Source organism: Rhodotorula toruloides, assembly GCF_000320785.1.
Source record: "Rhodotorula toruloides NP11 unplaced genomic scaffold Scaffold9, whole genome shotgun sequence".
Classification (NCBI taxonomy): Eukaryota; Fungi; Basidiomycota; class Microbotryomycetes; order Sporidiobolales; family Sporidiobolaceae; genus Rhodotorula; species Rhodotorula toruloides.
Window position 1 is genome coordinate 148,759 of NW_015622969.1, and position 22,472 is coordinate 171,230.

General features: G+C 62.4%; 10 protein-coding genes across 10 annotated transcripts; 4 read left to right on the forward strand and 6 right to left on the reverse strand.

The window, feature by feature from the left end:
* Positions 1 to 554: 554 nt before the first annotated feature.
* Positions 555 to 2,172, reverse strand: RHTO_07992 (uncharacterized protein; the record flags this gene model as incomplete). Its single annotated transcript, XM_016421646.1, has 4 exons — positions 555 to 1,094; positions 1,158 to 1,579; positions 1,636 to 1,708; positions 1,768 to 2,172. 4 exons carry the CDS (start codon positions 2,170 to 2,172, stop codon positions 555 to 557), a joined length of 1,440 nt encoding a protein of 479 aa, XP_016273758.1.
* A 338-nt stretch (positions 2,173 to 2,510) lies between these two features.
* On the forward strand, positions 2,511 to 3,618 carry RHTO_07993 (mitochondrial protein; the record flags this gene model as incomplete). Its single annotated transcript, XM_016421647.1, has 5 exons — positions 2,511 to 2,681; positions 2,741 to 2,854; positions 2,917 to 2,967; positions 3,027 to 3,103; positions 3,168 to 3,618. The coding sequence occupies 5 exons, from the start codon at positions 2,511 to 2,513 to the stop codon at positions 3,616 to 3,618; spliced, it is 864 nt and encodes a 287-aa protein (XP_016273759.1).
* A 229-nt stretch (positions 3,619 to 3,847) lies between these two features.
* On the reverse strand, positions 3,848 to 5,845 carry RHTO_07994 (phosphatidylserine decarboxylase; the record flags this gene model as incomplete). The annotated part of the gene is made up of 5 exons (XM_016421648.1): positions 3,848 to 4,087; positions 4,209 to 4,868; positions 4,923 to 5,156; positions 5,211 to 5,374; positions 5,446 to 5,845. The coding sequence occupies 5 exons, from the start codon at positions 5,843 to 5,845 to the stop codon at positions 3,848 to 3,850; spliced, it is 1,698 nt and encodes a 565-aa protein (XP_016273760.1).
* Positions 5,846 to 6,416: 571 nt separating this feature from the next.
* Positions 6,417 to 10,097, reverse strand: RHTO_07995 (uncharacterized protein; the record flags this gene model as incomplete). Its single annotated transcript, XM_016421649.1, has 4 exons — positions 6,417 to 6,424; positions 6,486 to 7,049; positions 7,107 to 9,098; positions 9,164 to 10,097. 4 exons carry the CDS (start codon positions 10,095 to 10,097, stop codon positions 6,417 to 6,419), a joined length of 3,498 nt encoding a protein of 1,165 aa, XP_016273761.1.
* Positions 10,098 to 11,034: 937 nt separating this feature from the next.
* On the reverse strand, positions 11,035 to 13,168 carry RHTO_07996 (protein-tyrosine/Dual-specificity phosphatase; the record flags this gene model as incomplete). Its single annotated transcript, XM_016421650.1, has 4 exons — positions 11,035 to 11,149; positions 11,212 to 11,946; positions 12,007 to 12,609; positions 12,672 to 13,168. 4 exons carry the CDS (start codon positions 13,166 to 13,168, stop codon positions 11,035 to 11,037), a joined length of 1,950 nt encoding a protein of 649 aa, XP_016273762.1.
* A 561-nt stretch (positions 13,169 to 13,729) lies between these two features.
* Positions 13,730 to 15,815, reverse strand: RHTO_07997 (nucleobase transmembrane transporter; the record flags this gene model as incomplete). Its single annotated transcript, XM_016421651.1, has 8 exons — positions 13,730 to 13,863; positions 13,935 to 14,111; positions 14,191 to 14,367; positions 14,429 to 14,485; positions 14,596 to 15,109; positions 15,176 to 15,321; positions 15,391 to 15,521; positions 15,583 to 15,815. 8 exons carry the CDS (start codon positions 15,813 to 15,815, stop codon positions 13,730 to 13,732), a joined length of 1,569 nt encoding a protein of 522 aa, XP_016273763.1.
* Positions 15,816 to 16,605: 790 nt separating this feature from the next.
* On the forward strand, positions 16,606 to 17,429 carry RHTO_07998 (cytosine deaminase; the record flags this gene model as incomplete). Its single annotated transcript, XM_016421652.1, has 5 exons — positions 16,606 to 16,825; positions 16,895 to 16,946; positions 17,013 to 17,021; positions 17,144 to 17,232; positions 17,293 to 17,429. The coding sequence occupies 5 exons, from the start codon at positions 16,606 to 16,608 to the stop codon at positions 17,427 to 17,429; spliced, it is 507 nt and encodes a 168-aa protein (XP_016273764.1).
* Positions 17,430 to 18,114: 685 nt separating this feature from the next.
* On the forward strand, positions 18,115 to 19,551 carry RHTO_07999 (uncharacterized protein; the record flags this gene model as incomplete). The annotated part of the gene is made up of 2 exons (XM_016421653.1): positions 18,115 to 18,892; positions 18,962 to 19,551. 2 exons carry the CDS (start codon positions 18,115 to 18,117, stop codon positions 19,549 to 19,551), a joined length of 1,368 nt encoding a protein of 455 aa, XP_016273765.1.
* Positions 19,552 to 19,658: 107 nt separating this feature from the next.
* Positions 19,659 to 21,271, reverse strand: RHTO_08000 (uncharacterized protein; the record flags this gene model as incomplete). The annotated part of the gene is made up of 4 exons (XM_016421654.1): positions 19,659 to 19,997; positions 20,053 to 20,310; positions 20,367 to 21,070; positions 21,136 to 21,271. 4 exons carry the CDS (start codon positions 21,269 to 21,271, stop codon positions 19,659 to 19,661), a joined length of 1,437 nt encoding a protein of 478 aa, XP_016273766.1.
* Positions 21,272 to 21,406: 135 nt separating this feature from the next.
* RHTO_08001 (uncharacterized protein) lies at positions 21,407 to 22,302 on the forward strand (the record flags this gene model as incomplete). The annotated part of the gene is made up of 2 exons (XM_016421655.1): positions 21,407 to 21,966; positions 22,035 to 22,302. 2 exons carry the CDS (start codon positions 21,407 to 21,409, stop codon positions 22,300 to 22,302), a joined length of 828 nt encoding a protein of 275 aa, XP_016273767.1.
* Positions 22,303 to 22,472: the final 170 nt, after the last annotated feature.

A 22,472-nucleotide genomic window follows, 5' to 3' on the forward strand; every position in this document is an offset into this window, starting at 1 on the left:
CGGAGGAGGAGCGAGGCGTGGTGGGCGTGTGATAGGGCGGTTGAGGTGGAGGAGGAAATCGAGAGGGACCAGAGGACGGCGTAGAGAAGGAACCTGTCACAAGAGGGATCAGCCTTGCCGTAGCAAAAGCCCGTCGACTTGGAAGGATCGAAGGTGGACGCACCCGAGTGATTGCTACCGCTGCGGCGGCGGAGCGAGACTCAAGCTGCGCAACTCGGCCACTGATCGCCGCAGTCAGAGCGTTCCTTGATCAGTACAACTGGAATGGCGGCATTCTAAGTGGGCCGACTTCTTCCCCTCCGGCGGCGACGCCGAGCAAACCGACGGCTCGCGCTGCTCCCACGTCGTTCACCTCATGTCCACTCGTCTTGATAGTGTATTGCTAACCCGGAAGCAGCAGGAAGCAAATGGGAAGGGCAGCCCAACTCGCTTGCTTCCGAAACAGCGACGCACAATTCTTGAAGAGTACGCATTGACGGCGACAGATAGACTTGACGGTGTATACTACGCGCCCTGCGAGCCTAAGCGAGAGGGAAGGATACAAACGAGCAAGATCAGACCGCAGTCTGCTCGACCTGCTGCTCCTGCAACCACTCCGACAGTTCCCACTTCGCCCGCTGCCCCCCCTTCTCAAACGTCCTCGTTTCAAAGCTCTCGCCGCCATGCGAAGTCTCATCCTTCGAGAAAGATTCGTCGCTCTGCGCGAAAGCGGTCGACTCATCCAGCGTCTCGTATGCGGTGAGGGAAGGGTGAGGCGATGACGAGGCTGCGTCCGAACTGCAAGAAGCGCTGTCGTTTGAGGCGCTCAATGCTTCGTCATGATCGTCGGCGATGGCGAGCGGGCGGAGGAGGGGGGCACTTTTGCCGTTCGCGTAAGCTCGGATGAAGTAACCGCCTGTGTCGGTGTACGTGCTGGGAGATGGGAGCGGGATCTGGTCGTAGGTGAAACCGGGCGCGTCGAGCAGGGCGGTGTAGGGCGAGTTCGGGAAGTGACGGCGGAGAGCGGTCGCGGCACGCTGCGCGCGCTGCTTCCCCTTGGCTGCGTCCGTCAACATCCACAGAGCCCACAAATCCTGAACCAAGGCCTGCAGAATCTGCAGGAGAGCATGCGCGTCAACTCGAGGTAGCGATGGGTGAGAAACGAAAGTGAGACGAACCGCCGTCCGTTCGACAATCTCGTCTGGCGCCGGCTCAAGCTGGGCGATCCGCTTCCTCATCGTCGCAATGACTGCATTGCCACTGCAGTAGAAGAGGAAAGGCGGCAGGCCAGGTCGATGAGCTGTCGCGAGCATCTCCTCCTGTGTTCGTCGCGTAGACCACATACTGGACGAGTCGTCGTCCCAGGTAGTCCAGCGGAGGATGTATTTGCGGCGAGAATCAACGTCGAAGAAGAGCTCGACAAAGACGGGTCGTCCATCGAGGCGGGCGTAAAAGAGCGAGAAGGGAGGTCGCACAGGATCTTCGTCGCATCGCATCTCCTGATATCGAATCTCAGCGACGAGGCGGGCGATAACTTCGTCTTCGATCGGAGCGAGAGACAGATGCTGGTGGTCTAAGGCGTTGTGGATGTCGTGGCAGACTAGAGAGAAGGGGTCAGCCGCGCGACGCGAACGAGAAAGCGGGGACATCACTCACGGGGAACTTTGTTCCAGGGATCATCGTGGACGGATCCCTTCGGCAGAACTCCCGCATTGACCAGCGTCCCGACCTGCGATGCCGAACATCAGGTGATGCAGAAGCATAAATTGGTCAAAGTCCACCACGCACCGTGTCTCCGACCTCACGTGCAACCAAGTGCGCCACTTCCAGCCTTCCCGACTGCGCAATACCCGTCACGGCGCACTCGCGGTGGATGTAGGTGTGGCCATCGGTACCATCGAAAGTCTCGAAGTACGGCGCTTGGGAGGCGGCGGCCATGTCGATCTTAGCCACCTTCTTCTTCTTGCCAGGAGCCCTGCCAGGCTGCTCCTCTTCGTCGACCTTCTCTTCGACGGGCAATTGGCCGGTCGAGTTACAGAGGTGGACAGCACGAGTGTATGCGTGAGGATCGAAGGGATGGGTGATGAGCTTGACAGCTGTCGCTTCGGCCAAAGACGCCTTCTTCGACTGGGAGAGATGGCTTGCATTCGAGTTGCCGCTCGCTTGCGACGGGGGCGAGAGAGTGTCTGGCATTCTGCGCAGGGGTTCGAGGTCATCAGCGTGCGCTCGGTACGTAGTGGAGTACGGACGGAGCAGAAGAGCTGGCCGGTAGGCAGTCCACGCACCTTTCCTGCGCGTTGTGAGGTCCTCCCGCCGCGTACGAAGAGGTGCCGACGAGGTTGTCGATGAGGAGAAAGGGGAAGGCAGCGCGAGCGAGAGAGAGGCGGAAGGTAGCAGCGCAGGCTTTTTCTGGCGGCTCAATTGACTTGGAGCAGTTCTAGCCAGCAGTCCGCCTGTGTGACGATGCGAGAGCGCGAGAGAGGTGTTCCCCACTTCCTCTTCGACCTCGACCACCTCGCACAGCTCGCAGAATGGCTTCTATCAAGCTTTCGCCGGCTCTGAAGGCGCTCATTGCCGCTCCTCATGCTCACGGCGGGCCCGTCGCTGCCCGCTCAGCCGCCGACATCCAGTCAACTCTTCATCGGCTTGCGAACTCGGCAAGGGAGAACGGCGTTGGGAAGAAGGCGTGGCTGACCCTGGGGGTACGTACAGCCTCCAGTCTGTCCTGTGGAAGCGGCCGAGCTGACCCGAATGCTCGCAGAGTGCCGCACTTGTCACCCTGAACTCGCCGGAAACGCTTTGCGCCCTCTACCGCTTCGTGACGAAGGATGCGTCGGGCGATTCGAGGGCAGAGACGGCGGCAGAGTATGCAGCAGTGCGTGTTTAATCGTAATATCGTCGGAATCTGCTTGCTGACTCGGCAAACTCCCTTCGCAGGTGATGCGAGAAGCGGGACTAAAGACTATTTCGTTCTCTGGCATTCCCAGGGTGCGTAAGAGCGTCCCAGACACTTCAACCAGGCTGCTGACCAGCTGCGAGTCTTGCAGGCCATCAACAACCTCGGAGCGCTGCGGGAGTGCCTTGAGCCGGAGGTTGCGTCTCTTCTCTCTTCTCAGCCCACACGGCGAGTTGCCCTGCTCGAACCTACCCTCAATCCGACTGTGCTGACCAAACGCAAATCTGCGCAGACAACCAACGCCGACCAATCTCCCTGACATCCTCTCGTCCGCCAACTCTCTCTGGAACTCGATCTATGCCCCACACTCAACGAAACTCCTCCACAAACTCTCCCAGTCTCACCCGGACCTACCAGTCCACATCCTCTCCTCGCACTACGGCCCACTCCTCGCAGACCCGTTCGGCCCCCCTCCGTCTGGCCATGCGAAAGTCGGTCGGATCTTGACGAGCGTCGTGGCGATTGCGTGTCTGCGGGCGCAGGGTGGAGTAGGGCCGCAGGTTACGTCGCATGTGTTCGGACTGCGGAAGGCGGGTGAGAAGGGGAGTGGAGCGGAGTTGGAGGAGAAAGTTGAGGGCGGGGAGTGGCTCACGACGGAGGACGGCGCCAAGTGGGTCATTGAGCAGGTCGATGCGCTTGTGCAGCTTGTGCAGGGACCTACGTTTGCGCGGGCAAAGCTGTAGAAGCGCTCGGCTGGAGTTGAGAATGCCAAGGACTCGTTGAGAGTCGCCTCTTTTGCACGACCTATACAAGGGACGACGCTGAGAGATGCTAGTGATGCTGGAGAATGGAACAGAACAAAGTGAAGCGTAAACGACGCTCTACCAAGCACGAAGAAAGACGAAAGGAACCGAAAGTCCGCAACAACCGCAACAACTCTCCGCCTCCGCCTCCGCCTCCGCCTCCAAGCGCCTACTGACGAATCCTCCCGATCGCCTCTCCGACCTTAAGCTTCTGCCCGTTCGAAATCTCGAACTCAAAGCTGGGCGGAGCCTCGAAAACGAGCACGATAGTCGACCCCAACCAGAACCCGCCGATTTCGTCGCCCGCCCGCAAGGGCTGTCCACCGAGTAACTCGCTTGCGTTGGCGTACGTTGCTTCGCTGAATGTACCGGGTGTGACGGGGCGGAGGGGCGAGTTGGTGCGGAGGGACTGCGGGAGGAGGGTTGTCAGCGACCGCGGCCTTGAGGACGCTAGAACAGCTCCGGCAACGGGCTTTACACGCTGCAGGAGCATGTACAGTGTCCAAGATGCGATGGAAGCTCGTAAGCACCTCGTCAAAGTTGACACGGATGGAGCCGACGTTCGTGGCGCCAACCGGCGTCATCGAGAAGAAGCCGTAGCGCCAGCGACCGAGGAGGGCGACGCGCTCGTTGAGGACGAAGAGGTCCGCCAGCTTGCCAACCATCCAGGGCGAGACGGAGAAGAGTTCGCCGGCAAAGTGACGGCGCCGCTCGACGACCCAGCTCGTCGGGCTGTGGTAGCGATGGTAATCGCCGGGCGCGAGGTAGATGACGGAGAAGAAGAGCTTGTTGCCGTCGCGAGGTTCGAAGGCGGCCTTGGCGATCTCGGTCGCGACAGCAACGTCGCCGCTCAAACTGCGCTTCGGCCCATCGCGCTGGCGGTTTTGCTCGTCATTGCTCATCGAGGCGTCCTTGACGTTCTTGGCGTCCCTGAAGCCGTCGCCCGTGTCGCCGACGAGGTCACCGAGCGAGTATGAGATGCCGTTGACGTTCGCAAACTCCTTCTCGTCGAGCGAGATGGCCTCGGCGTTGTGCGGGTGCTCGGGAAGACCGTGCGGTCCTTCGACGGTGCCCGCCTCTCCCGCGCCCTGCAGCAGCGCCTGGAGCGAGTAGGTTGCGCCCTTGATCGAAGCAATCTGGCCGCCTTCGATGACGCCGAAATTGATGACACGTCCGTCCGCCGGCGAGACCTGCGTGGCGGGGCGTCAGTAGGTTTGCAGGGAGGAGGGACGGGAAGAACGCACTAGAGGCGCGTCCGCGATCGGTCGTACGCCTGGCTTGAGTCTCCGCATGAAGAACTCGCTCATGGACCGGTACTCGCGCAAGTCGGACGGATCACACTCGTCGAGGTTGACGCCAAAGACCCACGAATAGAACTTGTAGCCGGGAACGCGGAACCAGACAGGGAGTTCGTACGAGTTGACGAGGCCGTAGAGACGCGAGATGGAGCGGAGAGGGAGAGCGCCGATGACATGAACCTGCGCGAGCGAGGTGAGCTCGACCTTGAGAGCTAGCGCGGAATGCAAACGCACCTGCCAGGGACCTTGGACCTTGACAGCACCGTCAGGCAGCGGCTCCTTGCCCTTCTCCGATGCCTGCTTGTAGAGGGTGATGACGACGAGGACGGCAGCGCCGAGCGAGACGGGAATCGGAGACCATTTCGTGGGTGTCGACTGCCAGCGCTTACGCAGGCGAGCTGGAGAAAGAGAACGAGGTCAGGATCCCCACTTGCGCGCCAAGTTGCCGACCAGGAGAAGGAGGACGTACAGGCGAACGACTCGCGCGGTCCTTCTCCCTGCGAGCCCTGTTCTGCACCCTTCGAAGGCCCTGCGACTGGCTGCTCCGGCTGCTCGATTCCCTCCGATACCGGCCTCTGCTCGCGCGACCTCATCCTCGTCGACGACAACAAGCGCCTGGTGCCCGCCCTCGCGACCGCCGGGGCCCGCCAGACGACCTTGGGCGCACGGAGAAGCAATCCTGGACCACGCATGAGCAGCTGCGGCCCGCGCAGGATGATGTCGCGCTTCCTGAACCGGGGCGCGAGCGGGGACGATGAAGACGGCGGCTGGGAGGGTGGGACGGCGGACGAGTGCATCTGGCGGGCCGGCACAGCGCGCCTGTTGCGCAGCGCCGGAACCCAGCGTGGCATGCGTGGAGCGGTCGGCATCCTGGGCGAAGTGGAAGAGCGAGAGCAGAGCGACAAGGAAGAGGCTTGGGAGGCGACGACGGTCAAAAGACTGTTCGTAGCGCTGCTGGCGGATTGTGTAGTGTCACAGAGCTCTCTTCGAAGCTGTCTAAAGCTTTTGCAACCGACACGAAGTCGAGAGGGCAGCGAACGACCGTCTCTCCTCTCGCAGACGAGGACAGAGTCGCCCGCTCGTCGCGCAACAAACTCGTCCTGGTCAAGGCAAGAAAGCTCGAACATGCATACCGAAATGCAAAGGCGAAGGAGAGAACCGGGGTAAAGTACGATGCGGAGGAGGGGCGAGTCTTGCAAGGCGGAGTACAAACGACGTGCTTGACGAGAAGGGAGCGAAGGCGGGGCATGCTGCGAGCGATGAACAGAGAAAGAACGTCCGTAGTGAGGGAAGGAGAGCCGGAGAGCGAGGGAGGAAACGGAGGGAAGGCGGGCAAAGGGATACAGTCGGGCTTGAGGAGCGCCGATTTTGGTAGTGACAGGTAGTTAGTTGTACGAGCGTCGTGAGAGTGCAGGCGACGTGAAAGGGAAGGGCGGAGGGTTAGACGACTGCAGGAGCAGGAGCTTGTCAGTCGGGACAGCCGACGAGAAGCAAGTCGTCGGGACTCACAGAAGTGGGTAAGCTTGCGCGACATCGGATGCACGTCCATCTCCTCCATCTTGAAGCTGTTGAGCTCCTCCTTGATCTGCTGCGCGAGCAGCGGCGTCAAGCGGTTGCAGGTCGCAGGCTCGGCGCGGCGGTCGTAGATCGTCGCAGGCCAGGTCGTGTGGACCGAGAGGTTCTGAGCAAAGACAATGCGACGACGACCGCTGGAGCTTTGCGGTGCGGGGCGCATCGACGGCGACGAGGTAAAGTGGTTGAGGACGGGCGCCGAGGCGTTCAGGCCGGGGTTCGAGTACGGTCCCGAAGTAGTCGTCTCGGGGTGGACACGCGCAGCGGCCGACTCATGAATGAGCTCGGTAGGCGAAGGAGGGTGGATATCGTTGCGAGGCGAAGTCGACATGGGTGCGACACCGTCGACCTGCTGCTCAGACGGGATGGTGTTGACGAGCGCGGCGTTTCCGGGCGAGCCTGGGCGAGCTTGCTGCTGTGGTGCGTCGAACGAGCTGGCGCGGTTGCGGATGAAGGGGGCGCGAGGAGCAGCAAAGTCTTCCTGGCGGTAAGAGCCGGCACCTGGAGAAGGCATGGGTCAGCAAAGCTACGCTGAACTGGATTGCCGCCCAAACGCACCCTTGAGGATGCCCTTGACAGGCCGCACAGGTCCGCGTCGCGGTACAGCTCCTTCGCGGTACAAGCTGGGCTCGTACTCCTCCGAGTATTGGCCAGGGTCGCGGTCGTAAGTCGCGTACGGCTTGTTCGGCGGAGCGAGGATCTCCAAGCTCCCTCGGGGCGTCGTGTCGTCGTAGTGGCCGAGCGCCGAGCCGCCTCGCTCAGTCGCGGCATCGTCATTGACGGAAGCCGTCTCGCGCAGGTCCGTCTTGCTGCCGCCGAAACCGAGTCGACCTCGCAAGCCGAGGCCCTTGCGCGACTTGTCCTTGCGGATTGACGACGCATCTGACGCGCTTGACTCGGTGCGAGCGTGCGCGGGCAATTGCTCGAACGACCGAGGCGGGCCAAGTCGAGCTGCCTCCTCCGCCGCGGCCTGTCGCGCACGCTCCTCCTCCGCCTCCTGCTCAGCGTAAGCCATCTGCTGTTTGCGAGCGAGTGCAGCGGCAGGCGACATGCCGGACGACTGTGCCGCCCTCAAATCGTACTCAGCCGTCGCATGCGAGACGCTCGCATCAGCGACACCGGCCTTCTTCTTGTCCTTCTTGCCGCCGAGGAACTTGCCGCCGTTGACGTCGCGCTTGACAGCCGATTCGTCGTCCTTGCCCTTGTCCTTCTTGAAAGCCTTGGTGAGGCCCATCAAGCTGTTGCGACGAGCGAGCTTGCCCATCTGGCCGAGCTTGCGGATCATGACGGACGCAGACGAGACGGTCGACGAAATGGAGAGGTTGTCGGACGAGCCGTTGAACTTGCCGTTCATGAGGCGGAACCGACTCGAAGGCGGTTTTCGCGAGGTCGTCGTCGAAGCGCCGTCGCCGAGCACGCTCTGGGCGGACGAGGCAACTGAGGCGTGGCTCTGGTGCGTCGCGTACGGAACCTTTGGCGCAACAGCAGCCTCGCCCTCGGACGAGCTCGAGCTGTCCCGCCTCGCCCTAACACCGCCATTCAGCTGCTTCGGTCCTCGTCCGTCAAGCTCCGCCTCCGTCAACGTGCTCGAACTAGCCGAGTTGGAAACGCCAAACGCCTTCTTGAACCGCGATTTGATGCCCTTCTTCTCCTTCTCCTTCGCCGGGGTAGGTGCGGGCGCCGCAACTGGCGCGGCCGGCGCAGCAGGTCGAGGCACGACTTGCGCAGTGCTGATCGTTGCTGTCGCCTCGGCTGTACCGTCCGAGTCGGCACCATCGTCGCTACTGTCGTCGTGAGCCGGACCAGCGGCCAACGGCGACGGGCGAGTGCGGGCCTGGACAGGCGTGGCAGATCGGGCGGTGTCGAACGAGTTTGTACGGAGGGAAGACGAAGGACGGACGTGAGGGTCGGAGCGAGAGGAGGAGGACGCAGAAGAGTTGCCGCTGTCGGTGCGGGAGCGAGGGAAAGAGGGAGGAGCTTGCGTCTGCGGCACAGGGGCGTTCCTCGCGATCGGCGGTGACGAGCGACCTTGCGAGTTGACCGACGATGATGAGCCGGTGCGCGGGAACTGGTGCGGCAACGTCGGCGGACCGTAGCTCTCCTGCGCGAGTTGCGCGATAGAGACGCTACTCTCGTTCCTGCCGTGTTTCTGCGCGGCAGCTGCCCGCGCGGGACTCACGCTGCTGCCGTTCGACGACGTCGCACGGTGCGAGGAAGACCTGCTTCCGTCGGTATGGTGTCGTCGGTACGGGTGGTAGGCGGCATCTGCGCCTCGCGCGCTCGAGCCGTTGCTCGACCCACTCGAGTCGCCGCCGGCACGAGCGCCTTCGGTCGAGCCGGGAGGAGTAGGGTAACCGTGCACGCCGAACTGAGGAAGCATGGCGCCGGGCGGGAGAGACGGTACGGGAGGAGCCATGCCGCCGAGATGGAACGGCTGCTGGTGAAGGGAGGGCGAGGGCGAAGGAGGGTACGGGAGAGAAGAGTAGTTGAAGCTGGGCGAATGACCATGGCTGGGCGCAGGACCGGAAGTCGCTCGTCGTCGTGCTTGGCCTGAGTAGAAAGTGAGACGATGTCAGCGTGGTTTGCGGCTGAGAGTCGACGCGAAAGCAGCTCACCGTCCTGCTGATGCTTGATCATCTCCATCTGCCACTGCTGCTGGTAATGCTGCAAACGCTTCTGCTGATCGGGCGAGAGCTGACCGCCATTCGGCGTGACGAAGCCATTGGCGCCGTTGTAGGCAAACGCAGGCAGGCCGCCATGCGCATTGGGATGAGGTGAAGGGATGAAAGGGTAAGCGGGATTGGGATAAGCCTGGGCGAAGTGAGGGAATGGCTGGCCCTGGAAGGGCGGGAGCGCGACTTGCGCCATGTACGAGCCTTGCTGGAAAGGCTGCGACGAGGCTGGGAAGTAGCTTTGTGGCGACGAGGTGAGGTTGGGCGAGGGTGCGCCGCCGCCAAGGTGCGCCGGAGCGAGTCGCGGAAGAGCCGGGACGTTCGGCGCCGAGAAAGACGACGACGACGACGCGGCAGAAGCGGACTTCGAGTGAGCCTGTCCGTCGCCGCGGAGGGACGATGAAGAAGACGTTCGACCAACGGACGAGCTGCCGACCGACGTTGGCGGTGTCGACGAGGCGCGTGAAGGGGTGGGGAGGAGAGGAGGTGTCAAGCCGTCGTTCGCCGCGAGCGAGCTGCTGCTGCTCGATGCACTCGCATCCGCTCTCGGTGCACTTGCTGTTCGCGCCCGTGGTGGCTGACCCGACCCGCCCGGGCGAGTCGACGCAACCCCTCCTGCGACGGATCCTCCTGGCAGCCCACCTGCGCTGCTCCCTCCCGATCCCTCTCTCCGCGCGGCCGATCCAGCGTTCATCCCTGATGCGCCTGTCCTGCCCGCGCCCAATCCACCCGAAGTACTGGAGGAGCTAGTGCCTGGAGTCGTGGGAAGCGCTCGAACGAGAGTTGGCGGGGAGTCGGGGGAAGTTCGCGCGTACAGCGGCGCCGCTGAGGGGTACAGGCTGCCTGAGGGAGGAGGAGAAGGTGACACGAGTGCCATCGCGTCGCTGTTTGCGCGCACGAGGGACAACAAGAGGCCGTCCGAGGGGATCGTGCGGAAGGTGGAGGAGCGAGGGGTCCAGTCCAGGTCAGCTCGTCCTGCTCGGCTCGATGGATGGTATTGCGCGGTAGAAAGAGAGCAAAGGCACGCACCTGCGGTCCCACTGTCCCTATCACGCTGGGTGTCGAGGTGAGAGCGCTCGCAGACCGTGTCAGGGCCTCGGGGGTCGCTAGCTCGTGCTGAGACGAGGCCGGTGCGCGCAAGACGGGCTGGCCGGCGAGCGAGAGCCTCGTGCGAGCGTGCAAGCACACGCACGGCGCAAAGGAGCGAGTTGTGGCCGTTGAGTGTGTCGTCAAGAGCTGCGAGCAGCAGCGTGAAGGGGTCGCTTGTTGTCTCACTCCCTGGCGCTCGATATCGACTGCAATCAAGCTGGCGGAGTGTGCTCGTGCTGGTCGAGTACTGCCTGAACTCGAAGCAGCTCGAGGTCGACGCGAGGGAGACGTCTTCAGTCTCGTTTCGTTCGCGACAGGCGCAACGCTCCCGGCTGCGAGCTGGCTCTGCTTTCCTGGGACACCCGGCGATCCTGTCTAGCAGAACTCTCGTCGCAGCCGGGACAGCGCAAGCAAACGTTGCAGCCAAGGCGCGAAGCAGGGCGAAAGTTGCAAAGAGGGCGGAATGAATGCAAGGATGTACGAAGGCTGCTGCGAGGAAAGACAATGTATAATGCGAACGACAACGACGTGAGGGTACTGGAGCGGGCGGGCGGGCGAAAGGCAATGCAAGTAGGCTAGGCGAGGCTGAGTCGAGGCAAATGCGAGAGGCGACGAGCGAAACGGCTTTAGCAAGTCGCGGACGTAAGGCGATGCGAAGCGTAAGGTCGTGAGTATGCGGAGAAAGGCGATACAAGGCGTTGGCGAGGATGAGCAGGGTCGCCTGCCTAGGAGGGTGGAGTGTTGCGGCTGGCGGCGGCGGCAGCGGCGTGCTCCTGCTGCAGGAAGGCGACATACTGGAAGAGGAAGTGTACTTGATAAGGCGTCTCGATGGCTTTGATGCTGCGAAGCGAAGCAGAAGTTAGCGAGGAGAAAGGAGCAGCGCGACTTGGAAGTCGACGCACCTGCGCCTCCTGCGGATGAGCTCGACAACCCGCTCGACGATACCCATCGGGTCCTCTTCCTCGAACGGCACGTCCCGCGAGTCGCCTCCAGGAAGGGCCGATTGTCCAGCAACCAGGCCCATCTTGAGCATCCAACAAGACGCAACGAGGCCCGCCCGTCCGATCCCGCCTCGACAGTGCGCAAGGACCGACTTGCCTCGGAGCGTGTAGTCGCGAACGATGCGTGCGAGGTGGGCGTCGAGCGACTCGGGACTGTCGGGCGCGAAACCCTCGACCATCGGGATACGGATGACCTCGAGTCCGAGCAGGCGAGCCGAAGCGTGGTACTCCTCCCACGGCACGCCGAGGAAGGCGAGCTCGCGGTCGTCGATGCAGCAGACGACGAGGCCGACGCCGTACTCGTCTCGGGCGCGGCGGAGGTCGAGGAGGACGTCGCGGCAGATCGCGCCGCGGCCGTTGCGCAGCGGCTCACCGTTCATGCGAACTTTCTTGCCGGGGCAGGAGGAGAGGACGAAGTTTCCGAGCGAGGGCGCGCCGGCTTGCTTGTAGGGAAAGGCGAACGGGTCCGTCCTGAGCGTCGCGCACAGCGTGAGGAGGTCGGTCCGCGCCGAAGGTCGGACCAGGTGGCTAGACTGAGAGGGAGTTGGAGCATCGTCGTGGTCATCGGTCAAGCCGAGGCGCATGAGCTGACTCGAGAGGTGCGGGACGAGTTCGGGCGGGACAAGGGGCGAGATGCTGCCCAACAGTCGTGTTAGTACGGGCAGGAAAAGGACAGAGAGCGTCTCCGAAGCGCACTTGATAGGGTGGCTGACGCTCGTCTTGACGGGCACGCCGTTAATCACCTTCATGCCCGGCAAGAGACCTGGAATGGGAGGCGGCTCGTCGACGACAAGACCTGCGTCGGCGGATGGGATCGTCTCGGAGATGACGACGCTTGACGCAGACTGCTGGACCGAGACCGGCTCGCCTGCAGCGAGGTCTTCGAGCAGGCTTTCAGCGACTTGACTGTCTGTCGAGGCGGCTCGAGTCGGCGAGGAAGGGGCAGTACCAGACGTCGACAAAGCCGGAGTCGAGGTCGAGGCAAAGTTGAAGGTTGCGAGAGACGGCGTGAGGCTCGTCTGTGCAGAGGAGATCGCAAGCTTGGCTGGCGTGCTGCCAGGTCGTGCGTGCTGAGCCGGCTGTGCGAGAGCGGGAGCGGGAGCGGGCTCATCGACCGCTTGCGCAATGTTCGTGATGCTCGACGTCGCGCTGGCACCGCCGGCGGCTGCTGCAGCTTCTGGTCGTGCAGAGGTCGCAAGGGTCGTCGGCGTGGACTGGCTGGCGAAGCCTGCTTCGCTGGTGGGAGGCGCCTCGGCTGCAGCAGCGATCGTCTGCTTGAGCTTGTTGTACTCGCTGTAGCTGCCAGATCGAAGGATGTCAGCGTCTGCGTGGGAAGAAAGCGGTCGAGCTTCGGTACGCACACATGCTGGGAGCACATCCGCGCAAACGTCCAATGCAACGGACCTCCCGACATGTCCTCGTACTCCTGCATCTGCCTCTCGGCCGTCGCCATCTGCGTCGACCCGTCGTGCACCTCGAGGTCGTCCCTGTCGAGGCCAGCAAGTCGTTCGCCGCCCGGGATCGCAACTCCAAGCCCCACGAGCGCTTCGAGCGCCGCCTCCGGAGGTGTACTCGGGATGATCGAGTCGACGTCGACGTCTGCCTGTGCAGGACTGCGAGACTCGCAATCCCGGCCGCCCTTCAACCTCAGTTCGATCGCGACCTCTTCCGCCACATTCGACAGCCTCGTTCGAAGCACCCGCGGGCTCACAGCCTCTGCATCACCCCCTGCCTTTGGGCTAGCGGTCGGACTGGCGCGGTAGGTCCGTTTGCTGGGTGATGAAACGGAGGGTCGTGGCGGAGCAGTTGCTGGCGGCTCGACAGAGGGGGGGGCACCTGCTGCGGTCGTTGCGGGCATCTCAGCGAATAGTGTGCTGCTTCGTCACCCTCCAAGTCGCCTTCCTTTGCTTCGTGCGGCTGGCGACGTCGAGTACTGAGCGTCGACGGTGCGCTAACTGATGAAGACGCGAGGAGGACTGGCGGTGGTGTGGCGGGCTGGCGGTGGGCTCAGGCGATACTCTAGCAGTCCAGCGGTAGTCTCAAGCACCGAGGAAGCCAAAGGAAGCGAGCGGGCGAGTGAGAAGACGAGGAAGAGCTCTCGCTGCGTTGGCCTGGCCCCTCGACGACGACAAGTGGGGTGGGCCAGCCTTCTGGGCGCTCTCGACGACTCCCGTGCGTTCATTGGTATTGGTCAAGAGGATTAGAGAACAAGGGGAGCCAAGCGGCTGCGACGCAGACTCGTCCCTCGAGGAACCTTCGCAACTTTCTCGAGTCCGCTTCCTCGGCTCGAACGCTCACGCAAGTTGGTTGATGCATGCTCCGTTTGCACAAATAAGTCGTCCCCAGCCTCTATGACACGACAGACGAACGTACAAAACCCGATTAAACCCTAGCAACCTCCTTCCTCTTCCTGGCGACTCTATCGCCCGGTGTAATGGCGCTCGATGAGGCGGAAGACGGGGTAGGTGATGGCCGTGAAGCCGAATGCGAGTTCGAAGCCGATGTCCATGCCGAACGGAGGCGCGACGAGTCCTCCGATGCGGCCGACGTACCCTGTTTCGCAGGAAGACATTGCCAGGTTAGCGGCTGTCGCAGAAGGGCATGGAGGAGCGAATAGGACTTGCACGTCTGGCTCATGCCGAGCACAGCGCCAGCGACACCGAATCCAGCGGAAACGGCAGCAGCGATACCGACGGGCAACTTCTTGTAATTGTTGTAGTCGTCGAGGTTGTATCCCTGCCATCCGCGGCGGATAAAGTAGTGCTCGATGAGGAGGATGCAAGAGTAGATGGCGAGCCAGTCTGTGCGATAAAGGAGAATCAGTAACGAGCTCAAGTAGAAGGAAGTCCGCCGACCGCTGGCAAGGGAGGGGTGACTCACAGGAGAGGATGACGAGGAGGGTGTCGAATGCGCTCTCGAAGCTGTTGTAGCCAGCCTCGGCGAGTGCGATGTAGATGGCCGTGCAGACGATGCAGAGGAAGAAGCGGGGGATGGCCTGGCAGTACTTGCCGAAGGCCTGGAAAGTGAGGGCGAAAGAGTAGACGTTCGGGATGTTGTCTGTTCGTGCGAAGTGTGTCAACACGTGGGTGAGCAGGAGAGAAAGGCAGGCGGAACGCACTGAAGACGATCGACATGGCGAGGACGACGAGGAGGAAGCGTCCGAATCCGCCCATAGCTATGGATCGGCACGAGTCAGTACCGTTCGTGAAGTCAAGACCCGCAAGTATGAAGGCGAGCGGTGCAGCTGAAGAAGGAGGAGAGGCAACGGAGGAAGTAAAAACTCACGTCCAACGAGAGGCGCACCGAGGAGACCACCAAGACCGCCCTTGTCGTACGCGTCGGCCCAGGTGGTCTTGTCAACAAAGGTGGTCATCATGAGTGCGCCGAGGCACTCGACAAAGACGAGCGGGAAGTTGAGGCCGATGTAGGTCGAGAGGAAGACCTTCCAGTCGGGGGTCTCGGCGGGGAAGTTGACGGTGTAGTCGGCTGCGAGGGAGGTCCATCCGAGTGCGAAACCGGCGATCGTGCCGCCGAAGGAGAGGACGGAGGCTGCCTCGCCCTCGCCAACGCCACCCATCCCGCCGTGCATGTACTTGCCGGCCTGGCCGAACATGATGCAGAAGATCACGAAGATGGGGACGGAGCCGTAGCGCTCGAAGGCGTGGACGTAGCGGTAGCCGAAGAGCGAGACGACGAGGGTGATCAAGGCGATGATGATGATGCCGACAGGCTCGGGGAGCTGGTGCGAGTCCGAGACGGCCTTGAGCGCCGACGCGCCGACGATGGTGTTGATGGTGGACTGTCGCACGCGCAGAAGAGGTCAGTGGAGGAAGGACAACGTAAGCGGAGCGAATGGGAAGCGCACCCAGCCGATGCAAGCCAAGCAGTTGAGCGCGATGGGGAAGAGGATGGTCCAGGGGCCGAACGAGAAGCGGCCGAGGATCATCTGACGGAGACCAGTCGACTTGCCCCAGCAGGAGAAGACGGCGACCGGCAGAGTCGTGAGGAGGTCTAGCGGGAGAAAGAGGAAAGCAGGTCAGTCGACGAGCGCTCGAGGGAGCGCGTCAAGGATGAGCGTACTGAAGAAAAGGATGGTCAAGCACGCGTCGGTGCCCTTGAGCTCCCAGATCGAGTTGCCGAGGGTGCCCAGGGAGAAGGTCGAGATGGTCATGTTCGCAGACGCCCAGAGGTAGCCGGCATCAAACACGCCGCTGTTCGCGTTCGAGCGTCAGGAGGCGCGTTCGATAGGATGCACGAGCGGGTAGAGCTCACGTGTGGTGACGCTCGTTGGGCGGGACGCGCTCGACACCGCGGACCTCGACGCCGTAGCTGTCGAGCTTCATGGCGACTTTCCACAGCCATCCGATGACTCCCTTGTCGCGGTTGACGCCGTCGTGCGCAGAGACGACCTCTGCACCCGACTCGAGGTGCGGCGCTGTCGCAGCGCCCTTTTCCTCGACGTCGTAGGCATCCTTGATTTCGCCCGAGTGGCTGGAGGTCGACATGGTCTGTATGCGGTGGGGGAGGGGGACTTGCGGGATGCAAGAGGAAGGGAGGGGAGTCGACGAAGGGGAGCCTTCGCTGCGATAGACGTGCGCTGCTGGCGATGGAGAGCGAGGCAAAGGAGGGGGAGACGGAGCGAGAGCAAGCTGGTTCCGTCCGTGCGTTCCGGCTTTGCCCAGGCACGTACACCCTTCTCCGCACCCCGATAAGCTGCTTTTTCTTTCTGCCAGCACCTGGCGTCACGGCGTCGTTCTGCGAAGGGGTCGAGCACCTCCATGGACGACCTCGAGCGCCCTTCGCTTGCCCTTCGCAAGTTCGAGGCAACCTCCTATCCTCGTCCTCGCTCATCCCGCCCCTCCTGCGCCATGGAAAGCACACGCCCATCGTGAAATCTTTGCCAGTCGTGTGCACCGGCCAGCACGCCCCGGGCAGCTCGCCGCACGACGAGGGGACTCCGCTTTTCGCGCCTCGTTCTTACACCCGACGGAGTCCGACCGCGTGGCCGGCGTGCACGCGCTTGAAATCGTCAAGCGGGGGAGCCGGGACAGTCCAGATTCGATTGCGTCGCTGCCCGTCGGCGTCCGGCTCCAAAGTCCTGAAGCGAGCAGTCTCGCCCGCGCTTCTCCTCGTCGAAAGAACCCCGCCAACTTCGCCGAACGAGTGCGTTCCGCGTCGCTCAGATCGTATCAAGCTCGCTGGTATCGCAGATTTCCCGCTTCCTCCGCCCGCTGACGCCGAAGCTTCCCCTCGCTCGCCTCCACCAAAAGTCCGTGCTGCCGACCGCCGACCGACATGCTCGCCCCCAAAGAAGCCGTGAAGACCCCGCCTACAGCGAACCCGTCCGAGTTCGACCTGCAGAACATCCGCCATGCCATCTTCCAGGCTGAGCAAGGGCTGGCGGAGGAGGGCGTGCCCATCGGAGCAGCTCTCGTCCGGAAGGATGGCGTCGTGATTGGTGTTGGGCGGAACCGCCGCGTGCAGCAGAAGTCGGCGACGAGGCATGGGGAGACGGGTGCGCTGGGTCCGTTCGTACAGGCTGCGCTCAGGCGAGTTGACCGCCGCGTCTCGTCTCGTGTCGCAGACTGCCTCGAGGTCATCGGACGTCTGCCTGCTTCCGTCTACAAGGACTGCACGTGCGTTGTGCTCAGCTGCTGTTTGCTACGAGTGCCAGCTCGTTGACCCGCTACTCCTCTTCGCAGGATGTACACGTGAGGACCCGCTCCTCCTCAACTTATTGCTTCCCACCCGCTTCTCTCGCTCGACAGTTCCGACGGGCTTCCTTCGCTCTACCACTTCGACGCTGACTCCGACGCATCTTTTCCACGCACAGCACCCTCTCACCTTGCTCGATGTGCTCCGGCGCCATGATCCTCTTCGGCATCAAGCGATGCGTGATGGGCGAGAACGACACTTTCCTCGGTCCGTCCCGTCCTCCCTCCTCTTATTCTTCTCACTGACAATGCGGCTATGGCGCGACAGGCGGTGAGAGCATCCTCCAGGCGCACGGCGTCGAAGTTGTGAACCTCAACCTCGACTCGTGCAAGAAGCTCATGGCTACGTTCATTGAGAAGTACCCGGAGGTGTGGAACGAGGATATCGGAGAGGAGGACAAGTAAGGTGGTGAGGGAGTGGAGGGAGGAGCGGAGCGTATGGTGCGTCTCCTTCTGCCGACTCTTTCCCTCCTTCCCAAGATTCGCGCTGACCTCGCCCGGCAGTCCTAGCTCTCGTCAGGCCTCTCTGCCTTGCTCAGCCACCCTGTCGTTCGCATTGCCGCATCATTGTAAAGAAAAGACGCAGTCAACTTCGCCTCAGGCTCGTTTCGCTGGCTGGGCAGCTGGCGACAGCCTCGCTTCACTCGCTCGGTACTATCACGACTTTGAATGCCTGCAAACCGTCGTGAGCGAAGGAGAAGGAAAGGCAGACCACGCCCCCTTTTCGCGAGGAGGCGAGACGCTCGCACTCGACCTTCCCAAACCGTCCTCCTCGTGTGCGTTGGCTCTCAGCCAGGTGGACACACCTTGTTCAGGCGTTCCTTGCCGATTCGAGCAGCATGCGTGCGCTCGGGGAGAACAGCAATCAGGACCCGAACCGATCGTCGTGCCGACAGCCTCCTCCTCCTCATCCCTTGGCTTCTCGCTCGCTCTGTGCTCCATCACACTCGCTCGCTGAGCAAGCTCGATTCGTAGGCGACGCTGGTCGTCGCTCTTGGGCTACTCACGACCGCAGCATCGCCTCTCGCGTCCAGCTTCACTCCCTCGACGACAGGCGGCGAACTGCTCCTCGACACCCTCTCGTCGTCCAATGCCAGGCCCAACGATGCGCGATCCTTCCGTCCAAGCCTCTCGACGTCGTCGGCTCTCCCTCAAAGCGCTCAAGAACCCCTTTCGCCGAACTTCCGACACACCCAGCTTCGACTTTCCGGCTTTCGAACCTCCTCCTTTGCCTGGTCCCGACGACGACCTCCCTCCTTCACCTCCGAGGGTCGAGATACGCGTTGAGAGGGCGACAGCGAATGGGTTGTCGAAGAAGTTGAGGAGGAGAAGCTTGATTGAGCGTGTGCAGGGGGAGAAGGAGTTGGTGGCTGAGCAGAAGGCGAGGAAGGAGCGTGGAAGCGATAGGCGCAAGTCAAGCCTGTCGACGGCGTGTGATGCGGCGGAGATCAAGGAGCGGTGGATGAGGCAGCAAGATGCGGTCGTCCTCGCCAAGGACCTCGAGGTCTCGCTCCTCGTTCCGCCTGCGTCCGACACGCCCAGCAGCAACTTCCGCTTCCCTTCGCTTGAACCGAGTCCTCGAGGGAGCAGCGTCCAGCATGGCTCGCCTTCGCCTCGACAAGCGGACGGACCTTTCCCAACTCTGCCTTACTCGACCTACACTCCGCCTGTCGAACCTCCAGCTTCACCGACGACCCGAGACATCATGAGAACAATGGCGAAGCCCTTCCCTTCGAAGCCCGTCGCACCGCGCGCAATCGACCACTCTCGTAACCAGTCGACGACCGATTCGCTCGTAACTCCCGCTTCCTCCACCGACCTGGACGAGACGCGCCAGCTCTCCTACATGTTCCCGGTACCTCCGGAACGTACGTCGCCGCGGCAGCCCGACCAGGCGACGTTGCCACCCTTATCCACGTGCTCCTTTTCTGCGGCAGGCCCGCAAGACTCGGATGCAATCCTCGTCTCGCCAAAGGATGCCTTTGGCCCTCGCCCTCTACGAGCGGAGCAACGACCAGTCTCGGCGGTCGAAGCCTCGTCGACGGCTCGACCTTGGACGCCCGTTGAACAGCGACGACCTTCCTCAATGTCCTTTCTTCCCGCTGCTCCTGTCCCGTTGCGCCGACTCTCCCGCGCCGGTACCTCCGACTCCCTCGACCTCGCGACGACCTCGTCGCAAGCCAGGGGAGGAAGCACAGCAGGCGTCGTCCGCCGACCCATCTCGATCCCTTCGCAACGAGGCGGCCAGCGAATCAGCGCGTCGCTCCTCCTTGCAGGCGACGTGCCCGCGCCCGTGCACGGCGCAGGAAGCGTTCGAGGGCAGGACCGCGCGAGTTGGGCGTCGATGCAGTCGCAGGCTTCGAGCGGGAGTGGGAGAGGCGGGTCGGGAGGAGACCAGCGGCGGTCGAGTAAGCGGTTGAGCAGGGCGGAGGGTTGGTATGAGGAGGACGAGGAGCAAGTGGAGCGCGTGCAGGACCATGTGCTCGATCCGAAGATGGAGGCGCTCGTACGCGAGTTGGGTATCTGAGGGGGGTCGGGGACAAGGTGTTGTAACTTGCTGTCGTTCTTTACGCAGCGTCGATGCATGGAGGTTGACTCGTCGAATCGTCGTTACAAGCGTGCTCCTCCCTCCCGCTACATCTGGAGCTTCGTCACATCCCAACGCTCGAAGCTGAAGTCGTCGTCCCGCGTCGCCCGTGTCGCCCGCAGCTCGTGCCCGCGCAGCCACGTACGCCGGATGTACAGTTGAAGAACAGATGTTGAGCGCAGGAAGACAAGGAGCTGAGCCAGCAACGGCTGTTCCGCCGCTAGTCTCTGCGGTTCGAGGCAAGCGGCGAGCTTCTTCATCGAGATTGGTTTGTGAGGAATCGACGTCGTGTACATGACACTCTCGTATGCCGTGATGTCAATGACGAGGCGGATGAGCGAGGGGAAATGCGAGAGGAAGCGGGCGAGCGAAGGCCATCCCTCAGCCTGCGCACAAGTCTCTAAGCAGTCTTGAGAGCGGCCGCGAGGAAGTAGGACGTACCTCGTGGGTATCGCCCATCCCATCAACCACGAGCTGGAGGATCTTGACATTTGGTAGCGAGACGTCGTCACCCAGTGTCGGCCATGAAGCGCCAGACGCCTGGATAACTTCGAGACCTGAGATGGCTGACGAGGCGGCGTAAGTGATGATGGTCGCTGCCATGTCCTGGGCGGAGCGGGCGGTCCTATCCGATGTGTCGTGGTAGTTAGGGTCGATGTGCAGACTCAGGGAACGGAGCGGAGAACGTTGCGAGTTAGTCTGCAAGCTCGTGCGGTCAGTGCGGCAAAATGTGCGGGTGACAAGTTGCAACAGACGAGAAGGAGGGATTGCTGCAGCTGTGACTCGACGAGATCCGCCATGAACTCATACCAATGGCGAAAAGTTACGTGCAAATTAGCGGCGGCGTCCCAGACGTTGGCAGTGCCGACACTGCTCCAGTAGGATACGGACAGGGTTTGTAGAGATGCACAGCGCCGCAGGAAAAGCTCCGTCAAGTCGTCACTGAGCGGGAGATCAAGGCGGTGAAGCGAGGGCGGAAAGTTGGGCAAGTCGCTGAAGTCCTCGGACCGCAAGCCTTCAAAGCTGAAGAGGCCAATCTCCGTCAATGACGAGCGCTGTGTCAACGTCTTGAGGCACAGGGCGGCAGCTCGCCGCTGGTGGTCGCCCTCGACATCGTCGACGACGTCGAGCGAGAGGAAGACCTCGCTGAGAAGGGGAAGATTGGCGACGGCGACCGTCATCAACGGCAAGAGTTCCCCGGATACCTCGACGCGAAGCGCCCGAACGACGGCACTCTGTTGCTGGTTCGCCGACAGCTGACGCAGGTGCACGTCGGGTTTGCGTTCGATGCAGAGACGGCTCATGCGAACAGCGAAGCCGATCCGCCAGATGCGCTTGTTGACGAGTAGGTAGTCGATTCGTCCCGCGGTAGGAGTCTTCCAGAAGTTGGTAGACCACAGGAGGATCTGCTCGAGCACTTCGTCCGGGAGGTCGAGGAGGTTCGTCGGGCGGCGCGCCGCTGTTGCCCCAGGCGAGTTGTCAGCTTAGCGTTGAAGTCCCACTGAGCCATGCAGCACTACGCACCTTGCGCTTGTCCTTGAGCAGTCGCCTCATCAGTCCTCGCAGGTCCAGTCGGGGCAGTCGTCCTGATCAGCGCTTGCGAAGTCGCGCGGCCGGTGTCGGAAGTGACAAGAGAGTCTTGCGCAGCAGTCACAGCCATCTGAGCGGGAATCTGAGCGTGTGAGCAAGCCAAGGTGAGGCGTTCAGGACGAAGAGAGGTTTGGCGCCGTCCGTCCACGTCGACTCGCTCGAAAGGGTCTAGCAGCCCGCGCAAAGCGTGGAAGGACCGCTCTCAATGCTACTGAGCCGAACTCGACAAGTCCTCCTACCCCTTGCCTCGTCTTCTGCCCTCCTCTCCTTCGCCCCCACTCGCAACATGTCCTCGTCGTCCTCGCCCTTTCCGGCGTACCTGCTACATGCGCCATTCCTCGCAGTACAGCCGCCGAACCCCGCCGACGGATCGAGCGCCCCCGGACAGCTCCTCCAACGAACTCTTCCTCCCGCTCCGCTCTATTACACCCATCCTGCGCCCAAAAACCCGCCAGGTACAGCTCCTCCCGTCGTCTCCCTCACACCCACCGATCCTATACAGGGTCGCATCTCGACAGTCTACCGAGCGACGGCACCGACGGGCGAGAAACTCGTTCTCAAGTATGGAACGGACTTGCTCGCCCTGATGCGAGAGGCAGAGGAGGTCTACGTCAACTTGCCGGCCGGCGGGTTGCCCATTCCGACGTTCTGGGGAATCTTCGAGGGCAAGGTGTTGGAGGAGCAGACCAAGTCGCTCGTCATGGTCATGGAAGACTGCGGCGAGCCGGTCCAGGGCGGTTTCGAGGCGCTGACTCGGGCAGAGCGGTTCGTCTTGCGCCTCCTATCGCTTCCTAGCGCTCCTCTGGAATCGACTGACCCCACGCAACCCGCAGACAAAAGCTCTTTGACGCCCTCGACACCTTCCACTCGATCCACTTCCAGCACGGCTCCTTCTCCCCCTCCTCCATCGTCGCTCGACCCGCCTCCACGCCTTCTGAAACCGTCTCGCCCTTATCCGCCACGACGGAAGCGCCCGCTCGGAAACTCACGATTGTCGGGTTCTCGCAGGCCGAGTGGCATCTGTGTCCTGGGGTGGACAGCTGCAATGAGCTGGTCGAGGCGAGGAGGGTGCTGAAGCTGGACGAGCCAGTGGAGGTGTAGGCGGTAGATGCGAGCAGCAGCACTAGAGGTTTTCGCAGAGACTGGCTGGCTTCGCTCGCAGTCTGCATCTGATTCTGCGAGGAACCGTGCAAGCGTTTACAAGCGAGGAAGACGACGTGAACTACGCGGGACTTGGTGCGAAGCGGCAACTGAAGGTAGCGGTCGTTTCG